The sequence below is a fragment of the Pelophylax lessonae genome (assembly GCF_965119305.1).
Source record: "Pelophylax lessonae genome assembly, chromosome: 11".
Taxonomy (NCBI): domain Eukaryota; kingdom Metazoa; phylum Chordata; class Amphibia; order Anura; family Ranidae; genus Pelophylax; species Pelophylax lessonae.
The window spans coordinates 102,827,439-102,846,146 of record NC_138778.1 but is presented as its reverse complement, the minus strand read 5'-3'; the positions used below and the strand labels follow the sequence as shown (position 1 = coordinate 102,846,146).

Genomic DNA, 18,708 nt, shown 5'->3' with positions numbered 1-18,708 from the left:
GCCGGAATACATTTTAGAAAAGGTCTAAAAAAGCCCGTTGGTGGTCTTGGTATGTCTAAGGATAGGTTGGAGCCCTTTGGTTTAAAGAACACTAATCAATCCTTAGACATACGACGATAGGCATCTCTTCCACCGACTGGCTTTTTTTAGTCCGTTTTAAAAAATGTAATCTGGTTTCTTGCCCTTTACAAAGAATCTCAGTAAAATGGGATTTTAGAAGACCTCAGAAAAGCTGCTGAAGCTACAAAGACTCACCAAATTTTCAACAGCCGCCTGAGAACCCTGCAGCGGTTCCAGGATTGGGACTCCTGAAGAGGAAGGTTTTTGTTCTGCGTTGCCTATTTCTACCCCATAGGGTATGTGCAGCCTCAGCACATTTAAGTAATATTCTTTTATTTCCTATTGTTAATCACCATATCTAAGTCACTTACTATACTAAAACAATTCTCTTACAGTACAGTCGTCTTATCTTTTCCGGTGAACACCCCGCTCTGCCCCCTGAGCTGATAGCCAGTTCTTGCAGCCAACCCTTGGACTTTTGTGGACCACCACATCCTAAATCAGATTACATTTTAGGAGCCATTATAGAAAGGTTAAACATATAGAACTTTTTTTTTTTTTCACAACTGAAGAAAGAAGAGTAAGCAGAAGAAATTTGTATAAATGTTTCTCATCTCTTGGAGCTAGCTGTAGTTAATAAACTAAACCTCTAAATGGAGTCTCCTCAAAAAGATCTCTTTTTAGGTTGTATATCTTTGTTTCACCAAACCCTTAGATTTGTGTAATAAAACATAGTGGTTCACCACTGATATTAGAATATTTTTTCAGGCCATGTGTCAATGTTTGTAGTTTATTTTTTGCTCTTCTCCTGTACCTATATATAAAGAAAGTTGTTGACCCAAGCATTTTGTCTCTAGTCTTTATAGCATGCTACAGTAGAGACGTCATGGCCTCTAAAACCCCAGTGCATAAAATAAACAGGCTGTGGTGCATTTTGTGGGCTTAACTGAAGTGTTTTGTCACCTTAGGTGATAGAGAAAAATATATTTTGCTTGAATAAACCACACTTTATCTTGTTTTTGCCACTATTATAAAAATATTTGTGGAACACTTTTAAAGCTAAGCTCCAGCCAAATGGTTAAATACGCAGATGAAAATACATGTATGTCAACCATTTTACCTGCCTGAGTATTTGCCCCAATAATGGCACACAGCTTAGGCAACTACATAGCCCCAGTGGAATATGGTGCAGCAGCACACTGATAAAGTCCTCATTCTACTCATTTTGCGCTCTCCTCCTCTTAATATATTCCTTGGTAAAATGGTACAGCGAAATGCTAATCTCCCCTCTCCCGGTTGCTGTTTTGTATTCGAGAAGGCTTAAATACAAGACAAATTCAACAATTATGTAGTGTAATTTTAAAAGGAATTTAGCAGTTGTTCAATCCATGCACAATAGCAAGCAAGCCACTAGCGGAGCCTCTCTCAACCAGAGCTCCGGCTAAGGTTGTCAGGGGTTCTTTGAGAAATGGCATAACTTCCAACCTGAAGCTACCTGTATATTTTTAGTTACAATGCCTCATAGCTGACTCAGAGGTGTGGGATGAGTGGAGAGAAGTCGTTTTTGACACTCTTATTAGTTATTGTTCCACCAAACACTTTTTACAGGTTATTTTTTCCAATGACCATTAACGTAAGGGGTCCTTCTCTACTGACCAGCAGTGTAAAGGGACCCCTCTTTACTAACCACCAATGTTAGAGGGCATTTTCCCATTGACCACCAGTGTAAAACTTCCCTACTGATCAGTGACTTATGGCGGTTCTTCTCCACTGATCACCAATGTAAAGGGGTCCTTCACTGACCACCAATGTAAGGGGGAAACTAACCTAACCACAAATGAAATGGGTAATTTTCCACTGGCCACCAATGTGAGGGGTCACCACAGTTTTCATTAGTCTCTTTTCTGGATAATATTATTGTGTGTTTAATTTAATTTCATGATCAATACTAAAAACAATTTTGAGCTATGGAGCAGGGATATAATAAAAAAATTATCTTCCTTGGATGTCACATGCACTAAGTACATAACCTTTTGCATTCTTTTATGGAACCCTATTTCTCTTTCATTCATTGACAGACACCGCTGCTGATCCTCATAACCATTGGGTTACACTGCCCCCTACAGGAATAGGACACTAGGCAGAAAAAGAATATGGCTACGCCTATGGGCAGTCACAGGGGGTATACTCCCTCTTCCTGCTTATAGGTACTCAGTTTTTTTTCTGCCTAGTCAGGAGTAAGGACCTAGTTCCTTGCTGGGATCTCTGGTCCTGGCAATTTTTTTTTTGATAGAATTTTTTCTTATGGTTTTTTTTTTTTTCTGTGATATCAACAGTCAACTGCCGGACTGTGCGACGGGCTGGATAATCTAGATCCAGTGGTCACCCCAATCTGGCCAGTGAGCGTGCTCTGACTTCGGCTTCGAGCTAGGTTGGCCGCAACATAGCCCCACTAGATGGGGGCTGGCCTGCGAGTTAAAAGCCTTGCGAGGTCGCATACAACCGGGGTCTCGGCCCGAGTCGCAGCGTTCCTCCTGACCGACATTTCCTGGTATGAGTAGCTGTCACCCATCTCCCCCTGGAGGGTTTTGGAGTGGATGGGCCCCTCCTTGGGACAGTCAGACCTCCGGGTTCCCCTCCTTCCCATCAGGCACCCCCCTTTCATCTGTGCCCCATCCTACCCCCCCTCCACTTATGCTGGGGCTGTTTGGGTGGTCTGGTCCACCTCCTGGGGTGGGGGCAGGGCGCTATACTGGCGATGGGGGCTGGGGGGTACGCCGCCGGCGACAGGACGATCAGCTGGGGGGGAGGGTTATACCTGGTGGGGTCTCCTGCCAGGGCTCCCTGTCCTGCCTGGGTCCATCCTTGAGGCCTAGGGATCCCTCTTAGACAAACACAATTTTTTTGGAAAAAATACACTTTTTTTAATAAAAAAAAACACAAAAGTTAGCTCAATTTTTTCTATAATGTGCAAGATAATGTTATGCCGAGTAAATAGATACCCAACATGTCATGCTTCAAAATTGCGCATGCTCGTTAAATGGCGACAAACATTGGTACTTAAAAATCCCCATAGGCGATGCTTTAAAAATTTCTACAGGTTACCAGTTTAGAGTTGCAGAGGAGGTCTAGGGCTCAAAATATTGCTCTCGCTCTAACGATCGTGGCGATACCTCACATATGTAGTTTGAACACCGTTTACATATGTGGGCACGACTTGCATATGCGTTCGCTTCTGCGCGCAAGCGAACGGGAACGGGGCGCTCTAATTTTTTTTCCTATTTATTTTATCTTTTTATTCTTTTATTTTTACATAGTTTTTTTTTTTTTTAATTTTTGATCACTTTTATTCCTATTACAATGAATGTAAATAAGCATGACAGGACCTCCTTAATGTGATGAAAAAAATGGGCTCAACGTTGGGACGTTGCTCTGGTCCTCCAAGGCCATAGAGTCTCCTGCCTGAGGGCACAGCGGGCTGGATCGTTTTCCCAAATACTGACGGGTCCGGTAAGTGGGGAAAACGACCGGGGGGGCACCTCTCCTGCTATCCATAAAGGAGTTCCCGCGGGGCATCTGCCACTGGGACCACCCTTATGTTAAAGCGGACCGGCCGCCGTTTTAAAAAAAATACCGGAGTTATGGCAGCTATCTGCTGCTATAACCCCAGTATTTAACGTCAAAGTACCGATGTAAATACACGGTGGACGGTCCGTAAGTGGTTAAGGTAAATTCAAAAACTAGACTACTAAAAAGATAAAACCGCTCCAGTAACAACATAAAAGAGCCACCATTGGGGGGGAAACATAATAAGTGCTGCTTTTGTGAACTGTGTTAAAGGAGTTATAAAGGCAGAAGGTTTTTATCTTAATACATTCTATGCATTAAGTTAAATAGCCTTCTGTGTGTATCGGCCGCCAGCAAGCTGCTTGCTGTGGGGGCACTCAACAGGAGGGAGAGGCCAGAAGCAGTGAAGAGGGACCCGAAAGAAGAGGATCTGGGCTGCTCTGTGCAAAACCAACTGCACAGAGGAGGTAAGTATGATACAGTATGTTTGTTATTTAAGAAAAAAAAACACAAGACTTTACAATCACTTAAATGGTCTAGAGCAGGCATGTCCAACCTGCGGCCCGAGGGCCACATGTGGCCCAGAACCACAGGCAATGCGGCCCAATGCCCCCTGACAATCTTTTATTTTTTTTTGCTTGGGAGGAAGGAAGTCGAGTCGGGGGCACGACCACAGCGGCTTCCAACTAACTGTAGGCAGAGGCTGCCTTGGAGCCTCTGTCAATGATAGACAGCACATTGGTGACGTCTATCATAGGAGCCGGTCCAGGAGGCAGGACTTCGCATGACAGCAGTCACCGGGTAAGCGGGAGATCCCTGCTCTGTGTAATCCAGCGGCTCTCCTATCTCTTCATTGCATACTGCTTTGGATGGGCACGCACTGGTGAGGCTACATTGGATGGGCACTGATCAGGCTGCATTGGATGGGCATGCACTTGTGAGGCTGCATTGGATGGGCACGCACTGGTGAAGCTGCATTGGATGGGCATGTGGGAAGGGCGCGGCAGCGTTTTATTACTTGTATACATTAACTGTAGTATATATTTTATATGCGGCCCGAGAAAATTTCTCTACACTCAATGTGGCCCAGAGAAGCCAAAAGGTTGGACACCCATGGTCTAGAGGAAATGTGGGAAGAATCTGGTTCTGCTGTTGGGGAGGAGGGTATGTCATCTGTATGTGCGCCCTTCAAACAGTGATCGGACTTTTATCCCATTAACTCCAGAGGTAAAGCCTTTGATCGATTTAAAACAAAAGTAGAAAAAGGACTTACTAGCTTAGCACAGGGACTCTAATAATAGAGGTTCTATTAACATCCATGTAGATAACCTTGCACCATCAGAACGGGATGTTTTAGATACCCTCAATAAAGATTCTTCCATCATTATTACAAACTCTGTTTTTAGATTCAGATTCATACGTACAAGGAAAAGGCAATTAGACAATTGTCTGACAAGTACTTGTAAGAAAAATCACTCTCTAGTAAACTAGGGGCATTATTGCCATCATCCCATAAGGATATTAAACATGTTATTTATCCTCTATTTTGTGGGATTTTAAAGGCAATTATTATTTACGATAAGTTTAAATACTAGAATTGTTTAAAAATAATAAAGAACCATTTTTTTTTTTTTTTTTAAACAATTTTAGTATTTAAACTTCTTATCGTAAATAATAATTGCCTTTAAAATCCTGCATAAAAAGGATAAATATTGTGTTTAATTGTCTGACAAGTATACTTACTGTAAATTAAAAAGCTACCTCACCAAGACAAATAAGCCAGGATTTATATTGTGCTTGGCTGGTTTGTGGATTTACTTTGATTTTTGTTCTTTTCCTAGGAGTTCCTTTTTTATAGGTTGTCTGTTTTACTCCTGGTTGCCCACCCCTGGATGAGTCACTGCTTTGGGACAGCCCTACGGTCAAAAATGATATCGGAGTGTGTCCTTCAATGAATGTAAGAGAAAATGTGATTTTTTTTTTTTTCTACTCCCTATAAAATCCTTTTCTCTGAGTTCATTGAAGGACGCCGCATCAATCTCTCTGTTTTATGTTTTATACTGCTTTGTGACTAACCAAGCTGCATATTGAAGATGGGGGGTTTGGCCACTGGTTAGGGCTGCCCATAGGTGGTGCTGCATTCTTTTTTCTGCCTAGTGTCCTACTGAAGGTGACGCTATAACCCTACAGTCAGTAATGATGCTAGGCTGTGTCCTTTAATGAGCATAGGGGAAAAAAAGGTAATCGATCCTGATAAACCTAAATGTGTGGGAGTGGAGATTAAGTTGCCCCTCTCAAGATATATTGACAACAATCTGCATATTTTTTCTAACCCTGTATCCTTAAAAGTATACCCAAGAATTAAACTGTCTGCTCACAGATTTTCTATGGCATCCTAATCCTCATAGGTTCTCTCGAACCACACTGTAACTCCTAAAGCCCATGGGGAGAAAGAGTTTTTACAGTTAAATCCTTTTTTTTTTTTTTTTTTTTTTTATTTATTTTTACCAGATACAAAATAACTGCACAAACTGCAGCTGCTTCAATTACCCTTAAAGCCAGGAACAAATGCCAAAAGTGCTTTAATTTTGGTGCATCATCTAATTTCTGCAAAGGGGCAATTTCCAGGGCAAACAAAAGCTGGGGCTGGATTCAATTAGTCTTTCCCCACTGTACAGGAAAAGCCCCCAAAATGATGTTGTAATATGGGCAGTGGGAAGAGTATACACATCATGTTTAAGTAATAGACATTACAGAAGTCAGATTTTTTTAACATGGGCTTACATAGGGCCATTTATTATAGTCAAAGGCTTTATGGCTATCTACAACTGGCAAGAGAGGAGTATGGCAACTGGTAAATTGTTGGTGGATCTACCTGGATCTACCTGGAATGCATCACATTTCGTCTTCAAGAGAATTCATAAGTGTGAAAATAACAGAATTTAAACAATTTGGCTAAAATATTAGCCAGAATTTTATAATCTGCACTAATCAGGCAGCAGCATTTTTAGCTAGAAAAGTATTCAATGTTTGCAATGTGAAGTGGGACAGAGAATGGGGCGGAAATCTGTAGCCCAAGGAGCAAGGCTGACAACGCTGTTTAAAATTTTGGTGCAGAAAATCACTTGCCTGCTCCAATAGGAAGTTAGGAGAACATTGGATTTTGGTTTGATATACTGGTATTTCTCTGTACTTGCTGCATTTTTAAAGGGATAAAACTTAGGAAGTGTGCATGTATCACAGACAGGGCTAACAATAGGTGGGAACAGGCAGCCCTCCTGTACCAGGTTCGGCTTTGAAGCAGGTTCCTCCTCCTGCCACATATCCACTTATTTGCTGGCCATACTAAATTTTCCAGTGACAGCCTACCTTGCTGGTCACGCCATTTTGTCTTTTTCTTGTCATGGTTTAACCACTTGTGGCTGCCCATGCAGGCAAAGTAAGTCACTGTCTGCTTCTGGGTTTAACCACTTAAGCCCCGGAAGATTTTACCCCCTTCCTGACCAGGGCCTATTTTGCGATTTGGCACTGCGTGACTTTAACGGACAATTGCGCGGTCGTGCGACGCTGTACCCAAACGAATTTGGTGTCCTTTTTTTCCCACAAACAGAGCTTTCTTTTGGCGGTATTTGATCACCTGTGCAATTTTTTGATCAAGCGCTATAAACAAAAAAAGAGCATCAATTTTGCAAAAATAACAATATTTTTCACATTTTTTTATATGAAATTCCCCAAAAAAATGTAAAAATCAAAAATTTTTAACATTTTATGACAATTTTTTTTTTTACCATATGTTTGGTAAAAAAAAATCGCAAAAAGCGTATTTTGATTGGTTTGCGCAAATGTTATTGCGTTTACTAACAAAGGGAAAGATTTTTGTCATTTTTGTTGTTTTTTTTTTTTTAACACGTAATGACGGCGATCTGCGATTTTTTTTTTTTTTTTTTTTTTGCGGGACTGCGACATTGGGGCGGACAGATCGGACCCTTGACTGACATTTTTGACACTTTTGGGGTTACCAGTGACATTACTACAGTAATCAGTGCTATACATATTCACTGTTACTGTAAAAATGTACTGGGAGGGAAGGGGTTAACTTTATTGGAGAGGGAGGGGCTAAGTGTGTCCATAGGGGCGTGATTCTAACTGTCATTGGATGTGGCTGTGTGTGTAACATAGCAGGACCATATGATCTGTGTTTTTACACAGGGGAGAATGACAGGCAGCTTTGTTTACATTAGCCGTCTGCCTTTCTCCCTCTCTACCCGACGATCGCGAGTGACCGGCGGACATCGGGTCCGATGTCACATGCGCGGGCTTCCTAGTGAACGAGCGGGGGCGAGAGCGCGCCTCTGGCGGCGCGCGCTCGCCCCCTATTGGCTCCCAGGCTAGTGACGTACCGGTACGTCACTTTGCCTGGGAGGGGCTGACCGCCGCCGTATATAGTCGGACGGCGGTCGGCAAGTGGTTAAAGAGCACACACGCCCCGCTGCTGAAACGTGCTGTGATTCTACATATTGAATGTCTGTCAGCAAGTCCCAGACAATGATTCATGGCCAGGAGCTGCTGATTGTCAACACAGGGCCCTGTACAGAGGGAACAATCTCACATCTTTCTTATTCCTGAAAAGCAGGGATAACGAACAAAGAGATCTGTTAGGAAAAGCAGTACACAATACAAACATTGCACATTGTTAGGCACACATTTAACCCCTATGGCCATTTTGGCCCCACATATTAACCACTTCCCAGTTAGTGTTATTAGTATAGTGTATAGTATTAGCTCTGATTACTGTATTAGTGTCATTGCCATTATCAGTGGCAGTCAGTGGCAGATTGCCTGCAGCACTGATCACCGCGACAAATAAATTAAAATGACTACATTTTTTTAAAAGATATTTATCAGAATACATTATGGCTAAATGTTATGAAGATTATTGGATATGTTTATTGGATAACATATCCAACATAAACATTGGGTATATTTATTCAATATGTTTTATAGCAGGAAGTAAAAAAATATAGGGGTTTTTTCAGTCTTCTTTTTGTTTATATCGCAAAAAAAAAAAAAAAAAACAGTGGTGATCAAATACCACAAAAAGAAAGCTCTATTTGTGTGAAAATAAAAGTTATATCTTTCGTTTGGGTACAGTGTTGTATGACTGTGCAGTTGTATGAGTGCAGTGCCGAATAGGAAAAAATTGGTCGTGAAGCAGGTGAAACCTTCCAGAGCTCAAGTAGTTAAGTAGAGGCAGCCACACTCTGATTGGGGCACTGCCTGTCAGACTCCCGCAGGCCCCTCTCATGGCCTCTCTCCTGGCAGTTTGCAGTGTGTCAGTTAGTGGCAGGGTCCAGCAAAACAGAACTGCCCCAGCCATGGGTTTTTAAGTTTACACTGCCCGCGGTCCCCTTACCTGCACAGTCCAGGGCCCCCCCTGCTGGACATTATAGCAGTTGCATAATGCCTGTGAATTTAGTACTGTTGGTGAGGGGCCTTCCCGAGGGACCCCTTAAGCATTGTGTGGTGTCTTTGAGTCCTGTGGTGTCTCCTCCCAACTCTTGGGGCCCCTATCTGATATGGGATCCTGTTATAGCAGCAGCTACTGTACATTACACTCTACTATAGGGATGTTGTTTTCAGATATTGTAGTCATTGCCCCCTTGAGTGGCTTGGACCCCAGATATGTAGTGAGGTCTCCCTCTGGTTGGCTGACTCGGATTTGCCCTCATTGTTCTTTTGATTGTTTGAGCAGGTCTCTGAATGTTGCTTTTTTTTTTTTTTTTGCCTGACCTACATTTAGGACTAATCATTTTCAATTAACTTTTTTTTCTGATTTAGAGCAGTGCGACAAAAGATGAACTTCGACCATCAGAGGAAGAGGTTGGCACTTTTACAAAAATTATTGAGGCAATTGGATTCACTGGACCACTGAAGTACAGCAAATGGGTAAGATGACATTTTTGGTTATATGTAATGATAACGGTTTTGTATTTTACATTTTGATTATTTTATTTATTTTCACAGTGCTGCCACCTTCCCGAGGCCTAATGGTACCTAGTTCACATCAGTTTGTTACATGTAGCATGTTGTAGTCTTATCTTTTTACCAGTCATACTTAGTGCCGGTTCACACTAGGGCGACCTGTGAGGCGACCTGGTCGCCTCACAGGTCGCCGCAGGTCACCTCCCATAGGGAAGCTGCGGACCCGTTCTAATAGGAGCGACACAAGTCGCTCCGACCTAGAAAAAGGGTCCGGAGCTTTTTTGGATCGACCCTTAGGCGACCGCCATAGACTTCAATGTTATGAACTCCGTGGCGGCCGCTCCGAGGTAGCGGCGCGCTGCTCGCACCGCGACCTCGGAGGTCGCGGTGCGAAGTAGCGTCGCCCCTATGTGAACGGGGGCTTACACTCCTAAAACACGAACTTGGATGTAAACTCATTACCTCATCTGTATCATTTTATTTTTTAAATAAAGTTTATTGAAGTTTTCAAAAGATTTACTTGTGTTCAAAACAATGCAGTAGCAATTGTAGATCACCAAGGTATAATATCTGTATGAGTGCAATTTTCAAACAGTAGCATACAAAGTCTCTATAGTTCTGTTATCCCAGATGTGGAAACAAGACTTGAGTCACATTGTCTGCTTACAAATTGTAGTCTGTATGACAGTGGAACACATAGAGCGAGCTCCTACATAGAAAACAGTAAAGTAGAGGCATTGGTGTCATTTGTTAGACCAAATAAATTACAGCCAAAAAGAAGGGAGAGAAAGAAAGGGGGGAAGGATTGGGGTGGGGCATAACTGAGGAGGAAACACCTCCAAAGACATGACCTGAGTGCTCATATATTGAGAAGTCTTAGGTGGGAGGAAATGAAATACCCAAGGAGCCCATATAATATTGAGTACTGCAATAAGCTGGAAAACCCAAATCCAGATAAAGATGGTCATTGCCACCAGATATGTAGGTTGTCCCTAGCAGCCACAAAAGCACAACAAGAAGTAACTGGATGGCAATTCCTTTTTCAACCAAGTTACTATCTAGCAGTCAGTTTAAAGTATCACAACAAAACCAGGTAATTCTCCTGCACTCAGGTGCTGTGCTTAAGGAAAAAGGCTGTGTTGGTAGCGTCTAGGTTCTTGCTGCCCTCTCAGGACCATGGGAGTCCATGTATACTGGAAAACAACAAAAAACAAGAGAAGGGCGCACCGACCTAGTACAATAACATTAAACCATTTATTGAAGAGTAAGAAGGGTGTCATACATTATACTCACAAACACCGTGTACTGCTGTAGCACTGGATGCATCCATGTCCTAGAGGTCACCTGATTGTATTAGTACTTTTTCCATGCCTTTTTGCAACCTGTGTTTGTGAGTATAATGTATGATACCTTTCTTACTATTCAATAAATGGTTTAATGGTATTGCACTAGGTCGGTGTGCCCTTCTCTTGTTTTTTGTTGTAGTCAGTTTAAAGTATGTCTCAAGTGCACTGACATCTGCTGAGCAGGATATAGTGGTCATACATTGTTGCCAAGCCTTTTCATAGAAAGGGGGGTCAAAGTTCTCTCTCTATCTACCCACATTCTGTTGCCAATCCTCTACATCAAAGGGGTATCAAAGTTCTCTCTCCATCTACCCACATATGTGGTAGGAGTTAGCAGGAATATGTAAATAAATTCATTCTGAACTATGAGTGTTGTCCTGGCATTTAGATGTGGTATTAGGTCACCCCCCAAGGAAGGGATAGCTTAGCTAGTTTTCGAATATATTTCCTAAATTGTAGCTAGCAGAATAGTTTTCTGGGAGGGACGTCATGTTTCTCTCAGATATACTGAAAGGTATTTAAACCCACAATTTGAATAAGAGATAATGAAGTAATACCTCAGCAGGACCAAAGAACAAAGGACTCCGGAGATTCAAGCCAGGAGCAAAATGCCTGGTCATTGAGGTATAACAGTAGGGGTAGATTAGAGGAGTTTACACATCCTGAATCCCGTAATTTCAAAGAATTGGGTATAATTGGGCTATATATTTTGGGTCTATCCCATTAAAGTGGATTTCCAGTCATATTTAGGTTTGGATATTGATTTGTTGAAATTTCTGCAGAAAGTACCTTTTTTTTTAGTAGTGTACCCCGGGACTTCCGGTCGCAGCTGTCTAGGCAATTACGTCATCAACTAGGCCCATTGACTCCTGGGATATCTATGTCATCAATCCCAGAAGTCTTCAGGCGTCTAATGCAATTACACAAAGCGCGCCACAGTGTTGTTACTGCACAGGCGCAAGATCCGGAGGTGCATGCTGGGTAGCCAGCTGCACAAAATCCAGGAAACTAAGCCAGATCGGCTTCAGCTGCCCAGATCCTGCATGTCCGCAGCCAGAATCGAGGGGGCAAAAGAAAAAAAAAAGCAGTTTGTAAGTAGATGCAATGTGTACATGGGCAACATTTTCCATTATGCTTATCAGGAATTAAAACGATCTCTGCAATGCTATTAATGCAAGGTTGGCTAGGAGACGGTAACTCCACTTTAAGATAGCCAAAGAATGTTTATTATTTTCTTAGGGTCAAATATTGCTTCTATACTAACCCATAAGGGTGTTTCTTTTGAGATTTGACATTTGGTAAACTGGCTCACTTGAGCCACCAGATAATACTCATAAAATCTGTGCATTCCAATCCATCTTGAAAGCTATGGAGGAACATAGTGTGTGCTGGGATCTGGGGTTTATGGTTGTACCAGATGAATCATTTAACCTGAGAATGTAAAGATGCAGAGAAAAAAAAACAAACAAAATACAATAATACATGTAAAAAATACATATGTACTGGGAAAACTCAAAAAAGGGGAAAACTATTTTAGGAAAAGTGTCCTTTCTCTTACGTCCTCCGACAGTCGCCGCCCACTCACAAGTCTTCACCAATGGGTATTGACCTTTGCTCCGCAGGAGTAGCTAGGCACAAGATTTGTTAATAACAAAAGCTTTTAGCATAGACACACCCCTAGGGGCTGTCCCCTTAGTCAATACCTCCCTGCACCAGCATTCCCAACTCAGTTTGATCTTGCCTAGCTTAGGAGTAGCAGGCTTTCCTGTGCTGGGGCTTCAGTCTCAGCCTTCTACCCTTTTTTTGATTTTATTTCAATTTTATTTTCTTTACTAGATGTTATTTTGTCAGCTTTAGTTTTGGGATCTTCGGATGAAGATGATCATGCGGAGCTGGGTCTCGGACTGGCCGCCCTGGATCCCAGGGCTGAGGGCCAGATGGATCCCCAGCCTGCCATCGAGCGTTCAGCTACGGTTCGCCCTGGCGCCATGAACGACCCATCCCTGCTCGCTGCAGGGATGCTGCCTGTGAGGTGGCTACCTCACTGGACGCCATTCTGCGGTCTTGTGCTGCAGTCCACAGCGTCCTGGCTGCGGCACTCCCTGTAGTCTTGATAGCGGTTTGTCGCTGGAGACGGCTCCCCACGCCATCCGGTACGGTAAGCACCTTCTGTGTGGGGACCATCTGTGTGGGTGTCAGTCTGTGGCTGTGTGTACCCCCATGTCTGTGTGAAGTGCGGGCTCCCTGTCAGATCCCTGTATGGGTTAGCATGCCTTTGTGGGCTGTGAGGGGGGGGGGCCCTCCCGCTCTGCTGTGAGTTCTGTCTGGGGCAGATTGGGTGCAGACATGCTTGAGCGGCGGCCGCTGTTGCGGCCCGCCATTTTTTTGCAGAAATGCTATGGACGGCCCTGTCTCTGTACAGCGCTGTGTTTTGGCGCCACTCGCCGCCATTTTGGCGGGCCGCACTCGTTCGAGCACATGTCGGCGCCATTTTCTTGTAGCCTCTATCCCTCAGCCGAGCGGCCATTTTTGCGGAGCCTTCATAGGCTATATCAGTCAGCCGGTTATTGCATCACTTCCTCTCTCTCTCTGGAACAGCGATCGGTGGCAGCAGCCTGTTTGTGCTCTCTCCAGGTTTTTCCTTCATTGTCCTGTCATTCCTTGCTCAGTGTTCTCTATCCCTGCGGGATCGGTGCATACAGTAGTGTACGGTGGGCTGCGCTCGCCGTGGTGTTAAAGGGCCAGTACCTTTTTTTCCTTTCATTGCTGTGGGCATGGATTCTCAGGATAGCAAGTTTCCCCCCGCCCTGGTGGGGGACCAGGGGGCTGCTGCTCCCCCCGAGGGGGCTGATCTGGCCACGGTAGTGGCGTCCTTAGTTTCTCAGATGCATGTGCTGATGGCTGAACGATCCGCAAAAAGGGCCAGGTTATCCATTTCCTCTGATTCAGAGGGCGATGTGGCTGCTGTGGCTGGCGTGCCCTTCTCAGGGTCTCGCTCATCTCTGGACCTTATGGGGTCTGAGGGGGAGGCGGAGGTGGAAGGGGTTGATGTTTCTCCCCCTGGCTCGCCTGAAGAGCTTGCACTCATGGATGAGCTGATTGCCTCCATTAAGGATACGTTGCACCTGGAGGAGGAGCCCACTCCTCCTGCTAGGGTGTCCTCCTTTGGGACGCAAAGAACCCGCAAATCAGCGCAGGTTTTTCCCTGCCCTGCAGAATTTCATCATACTGTTAATGAGCAGTGGCGCAATTTAAAGAAGCCCTTTACAGTGCCGAATAAGTTTAAACTGCTTTATCCGTTTGCGCCCTCCACCGACGAGCGTTGGTGTGTGGCGCCTCAGGTGGATCACGCGGTAGCCGTTTTAAACAAAGCTACTGCGGTTCCTTCTGAGGATACCCCGGTTTTCCGGGACCCTACGGACAGGAGGTTGGAGTCTCTTGCCCGTCATGCCTATATGGTTGCTGGTTCTATGCTAAAACCGATTTTGGCTTTGGTTATGGCGGCCCAGGCGGTTGCCGATTGGACGAAGGTGCTCAGGCGCACCCTGGTGGCTGATTCGGCTCCGCCTACCACGTTGGCTATGGTGGATCAAATCCATCAAGGAGTCATGTACTTGTGTGATGCGGACTTGAATTTAGCTCCTTTGGCTGCACGCCTGTCCAGCGTGGCGGTGCTGAACCGTCGTCTGATATGGCTGAAAAGTTGGTCGGTCGACCAATCTTCTCGCAAGACGTTGGCGGACTTTCCCTACGTGGGATCTCGCCTTTTTGGCGAGGCTTTGGATACTCTGATCGAAGGAGTTACGGGGGGCAAGAATACTCTCTTAACCCAGAATCCCAAGCACAAATCTTTCCGTGGCAAACGGAACTCCTCGTTTAGGCCCTCTCAGGGGTCCTTTCGTGCCTTTCGGGCGCAATCCAAGGGCAAGCCCTTCAAAGGCCAAGGCTCCCAGGAGAAGCCGTGGGCGGGTAAGCAAAAATCTGGCCAGTCCGGTTCGACAACCCACGCCAATTCCGCCTGAAGGGGCGCCCTCACCCGTTTCTGGGGTGGGGGGACGTCTGCGCGGTTTCCTCCAACCTTGGCTGTTCCGCATTCAGGACAGATGGGTTCAGGAAATCGTTCGATCTGGTTACAAGATCTAATTTCTCTCTCGGCCGGCGGGCAGATTTTTTCCCTCAAATCTTCAGCTGTCTCCGGAGCGCTTGCAGGATCTGCACCTGGCGGTGCGGGACCTGCGGGCCCAAGGAGTGGTGGTTCCAGTGCCTCATCGGGACAGATTTCGGGGGTTTTACTCCAATCTGTTCACTGTGCCCAGAAAGGAGGGCAAGATGAGTCCGATTCTGGACTTGAAAGCTCTGAACCGCTTTGTGCGGGTTCGCAAGTTCTGCATGGAATCCCTGCGCTCAGTGGTGGCTGCCCTGAGTCCGGGGGAATTCATGGCCTCCATCGATTTGAAGGATGCGTACCTGCACATCCTCATTTTCGAGGGTCACCAAAGGTACCTTCGATTCGCCATTGCGGAGGATCACTACCAATTCGTGGCGTTACCTTTCCGTCTCGCTTCGGCTCCACGGGTTTTTACCAAGGTGCTGGCGCCGGTTCTGGCCCTGTTATGAGCACAGGGCATTGCTGTCTTGGGGTATCTGGACGATCTCCTGATAAGGTCAAATGCCAGCCAGAGTCTGGTGATCGACCTGTCCACCACGGTGCAGACACTGCAAGAGTTCGGTTGGACCATAAACGTTCCGAAGTCGACTTTGTGTCCTTCGGTTCGACTTCCCTATCTGGGGATGGTTCTGGATTCCGTTCAAGCGAGGGTCTTCCTGCCGGCAGACAAGCTCCGGACACTTCGGGACGAGGTCGGGTCCCTCAGGACCAACCAATACTCGTCTCTCCGGACATGCATGAGATGTCTGGGTTTGATGGTCTCGACTTTCGAGGCGATCCCTTTTGCCCAGTTTCACACGCGGGGTCTCCAGGCGGAGATTCTTGCCGAGTGGGACGGGCGACCGCAGTCCCTGGATCTGCGGATCTCATTGAGCCACCGCACCAGAAGGGATCTTCTGTGGTGGCTCCAGTCCCCGGCGGTGTCGGGGGGCAAATCTTTTTTTCGTCCATTGTTGAGGACGGTGATCACCACGGATGCCAGCCTGTCGGGCTGGGGTGGTGTTCTGGGCGTTCTGTCCGCCCAGGGAACTTGGTCGGAGGAGGAGTCCTCCCTTCCGATCAACATTCTGGATTTGCGAGCGATAAAGCTTTGCCTTCTGCAATGGTCGGAACGGCTTCAGGGCCGTCCGGTTCGGGTTCAGACGGACAATGCCACCGCGGTGGCCTACATCAACCATCAAGGGGGCACCAGGAGTGCCCGAGCGGCTCGGGAAGTGGCCGACATTCTGTCTTGGGCCGAGATGCACGTCCCGGCGATAATGGCAGTTCACATTCCAGGGGTGGAGAACTGGCAGGCGGATTATCTAAGTCGCCATACCCTGGACCAGGGGGAATGGTCCCTTCACCCGGATGTCTTCCAGATGTTGTGCGCGAAGTGGGGTTCCCCAGATGTGGACCTGTTCGCGTCTCGTCTAAACAACAAGGTGGAAAGGTTTATGGCAAGGACGCGCGATCCTCGGGCGGACGCCTCGGATGCGTTAGTGGCGCCCTGGCTTCAGTATCGTCTGATGTATGCCTTTCCACCGATTCAGCTGCTGTCCAGGCTCCTTCGCAGGTTAGCCTCGGAACCGCATTCGGTGATTATGGTGGCACCGGACTGGCCTCGCCGGTCTTGGTACGCAGACCTCGTCAATCTGGCAGTCGACGCTCCGTGGCGCCTGCCGCTTCGGAAAGACCTTCTGTCTCAGGGGCCGATATTCCATCCTGCTTTACAGTCGCTGGCTTTACCGGCCTGTCTGTTGAAGGCCAGGTCCTGAAGGATAGGGGTCTCTCCCCGAGGTCATTCCTACTTTGATCAAGGCTAGAAAAGCCTCTTCGGGGAAGATTTACTACCGTACTTGGAAAGCATACTTTGCCTGGTGTGAGTCCAGGGGGTATTCCCCTCGCTCGTACTCGGTATCGAGAGTGTTGGCTTTCCTCCAAACTGGAGTGGACCAGCGTTTGGCGCTGGCCACGATTAAGGGCCAGATTTCTGTGCTGGCCATTCTTTTTCAGCACCCTGTGGCGTCAAATTCATTGGTCCGCACCTTTGTTCAGGGGGTGTGACATTTGGCCCCTCCTAGGAGGGAGCCTTTGCCTCCATGGGACTTGAACCTAGTTCTGTCCGTGTTGCAACATGCTCCCTTTGAAAAGATCAGGGAGATCTCGTTGCCTCTGTTGTCCAAAAAGGTGGCTTTTTTGGTGGCGATCACTTCGGCTCGCAGGGTGTCGGAGCTGGCGGCTTTGTCCTGCAGCTCTCCCTACTTGGTGGTTCACAAGGATAAGGTGGTCTTGCGACCTAACCCGTCCTTTCTGCCGAAAGTGATCTCGGATTTTCACCTTAATGAGGAAATTGTCTTGCCTTCGCTCTGCGCGAAGCCGAATCATCCTAAGGAGGTTGCCTTACATTCCTTGGATGTTGTCCAGGCGATCAGGGTTTACCTGTCGTCCACTAAGCCTTTTCGCAAGTCGGATTCCCTCTTTGTCCTTCCTGAGGGACCTCGGAAGGGCATGGCGGCGTCGGCTGCGACTATCGCCACATGGATTAGACAAACCATTGTGCAGGCCTATGCCTTGAAGGAGAGGGTTCCTCCCTTCCCTGTAAAAGCGCACTCTACCAGGTCGTTGAGTACGTCTTGGGCTTTCCGGCATCAGGCTTCTGTGGCCCAGGTGTGTAAGGCGGCGACTTGGTCGTCCGTTCACACCTTCTCAAAGTTTTATAAGGTGGATGTTCAGGCATCGGCCGATGCCTCCTTTGGCCGTAAAGTTCTCAGTGCGGCAGTGCCTTAGGGACCCTTGTTTTTGGGTCTTTGACTGTTGGGGTGTTTTACCCCTGGGTTACTTGTTTTTCCTGGGTTGTTGCTCCTGTTGAGCACGTTTTCCTGTTGCCCGGTTGGTTCTCTTACTGTGTGTAAGGTTCCTTTCTCTGATGTGGGTACTGCGTTGCCTTTTTTGCGGCTTTGTCTCCCACCCCTCAGGTCTACACTGCTTTGGGACATCCCATTGGTGAAGACTTGTGAGTGGGCGGCGACTGTCGGAGGACGTAAGAGAAAACGGAATTTTTGTAAAATCTTACAGTAAAATTCCTTTCTCTGAGTCCTCCGACAGTCGCCGCCCCCCCGCCCCTCTTTTGGGGTTTTTGTGTACTCTTACTGCTATGCTACCATACTGAGTTGGGAATGCTGGTGCAGGGAGGTATTGACTAAGGGGACAGCCCCTAGGGGTGTGTCTATGCTAAAAGCTTTTGTTATTAACAAATCTTGTGCCTAGCTACTCCTGCGGAGCAAAGGTCAATACCCATTGGTGAAGACTTGTGAGTGGGCGGCGACTGTCGGAGGACTCAGAGAAAGGAATTTTACGGTAAGATTTTACAAAAATTCAGTTTTTCGTAGCAGATATCCTGCAAAATCATAAAATGTTGAATTTGCCCCTGGTACTCGAGGGCTTTCAATTTAGACAACATGGAAGGGTAGTTTGCTTTGTATAATATGTTGCAGAAATGCGTAAGCTGAATGCCAAAGTATAGGTTCTTCTGGAGGACTATTCAAAGTTTTGTTGAAATAAGGAAACCTTGGTAGAAGAAAAAGAGATTTTAGGGCTTTGGGT

The 18,708-nt window shown here is 46.3% G+C and overlaps 1 protein-coding gene across 2 annotated transcripts in view; it reads left to right on the top strand.

Annotated features, from left to right (window-relative positions):
- UQCC1 (ubiquinol-cytochrome c reductase complex assembly factor 1) overlaps window positions 1-18,708 on the top strand; it is a 415,387-nt gene that overhangs the window by 131,702 nt on the left and 264,977 nt on the right. For both annotated transcript variants that reach the window (XM_082272610.1, XM_082272609.1), the window contains exon 4: window positions 9,466-9,573. In XM_082272610.1, the coding sequence (XP_082128736.1) occupies window positions 9,466-9,573 (108 nt within the window). The remainder of the gene's footprint in view (window positions 1-9,465; window positions 9,574-18,708) is intronic.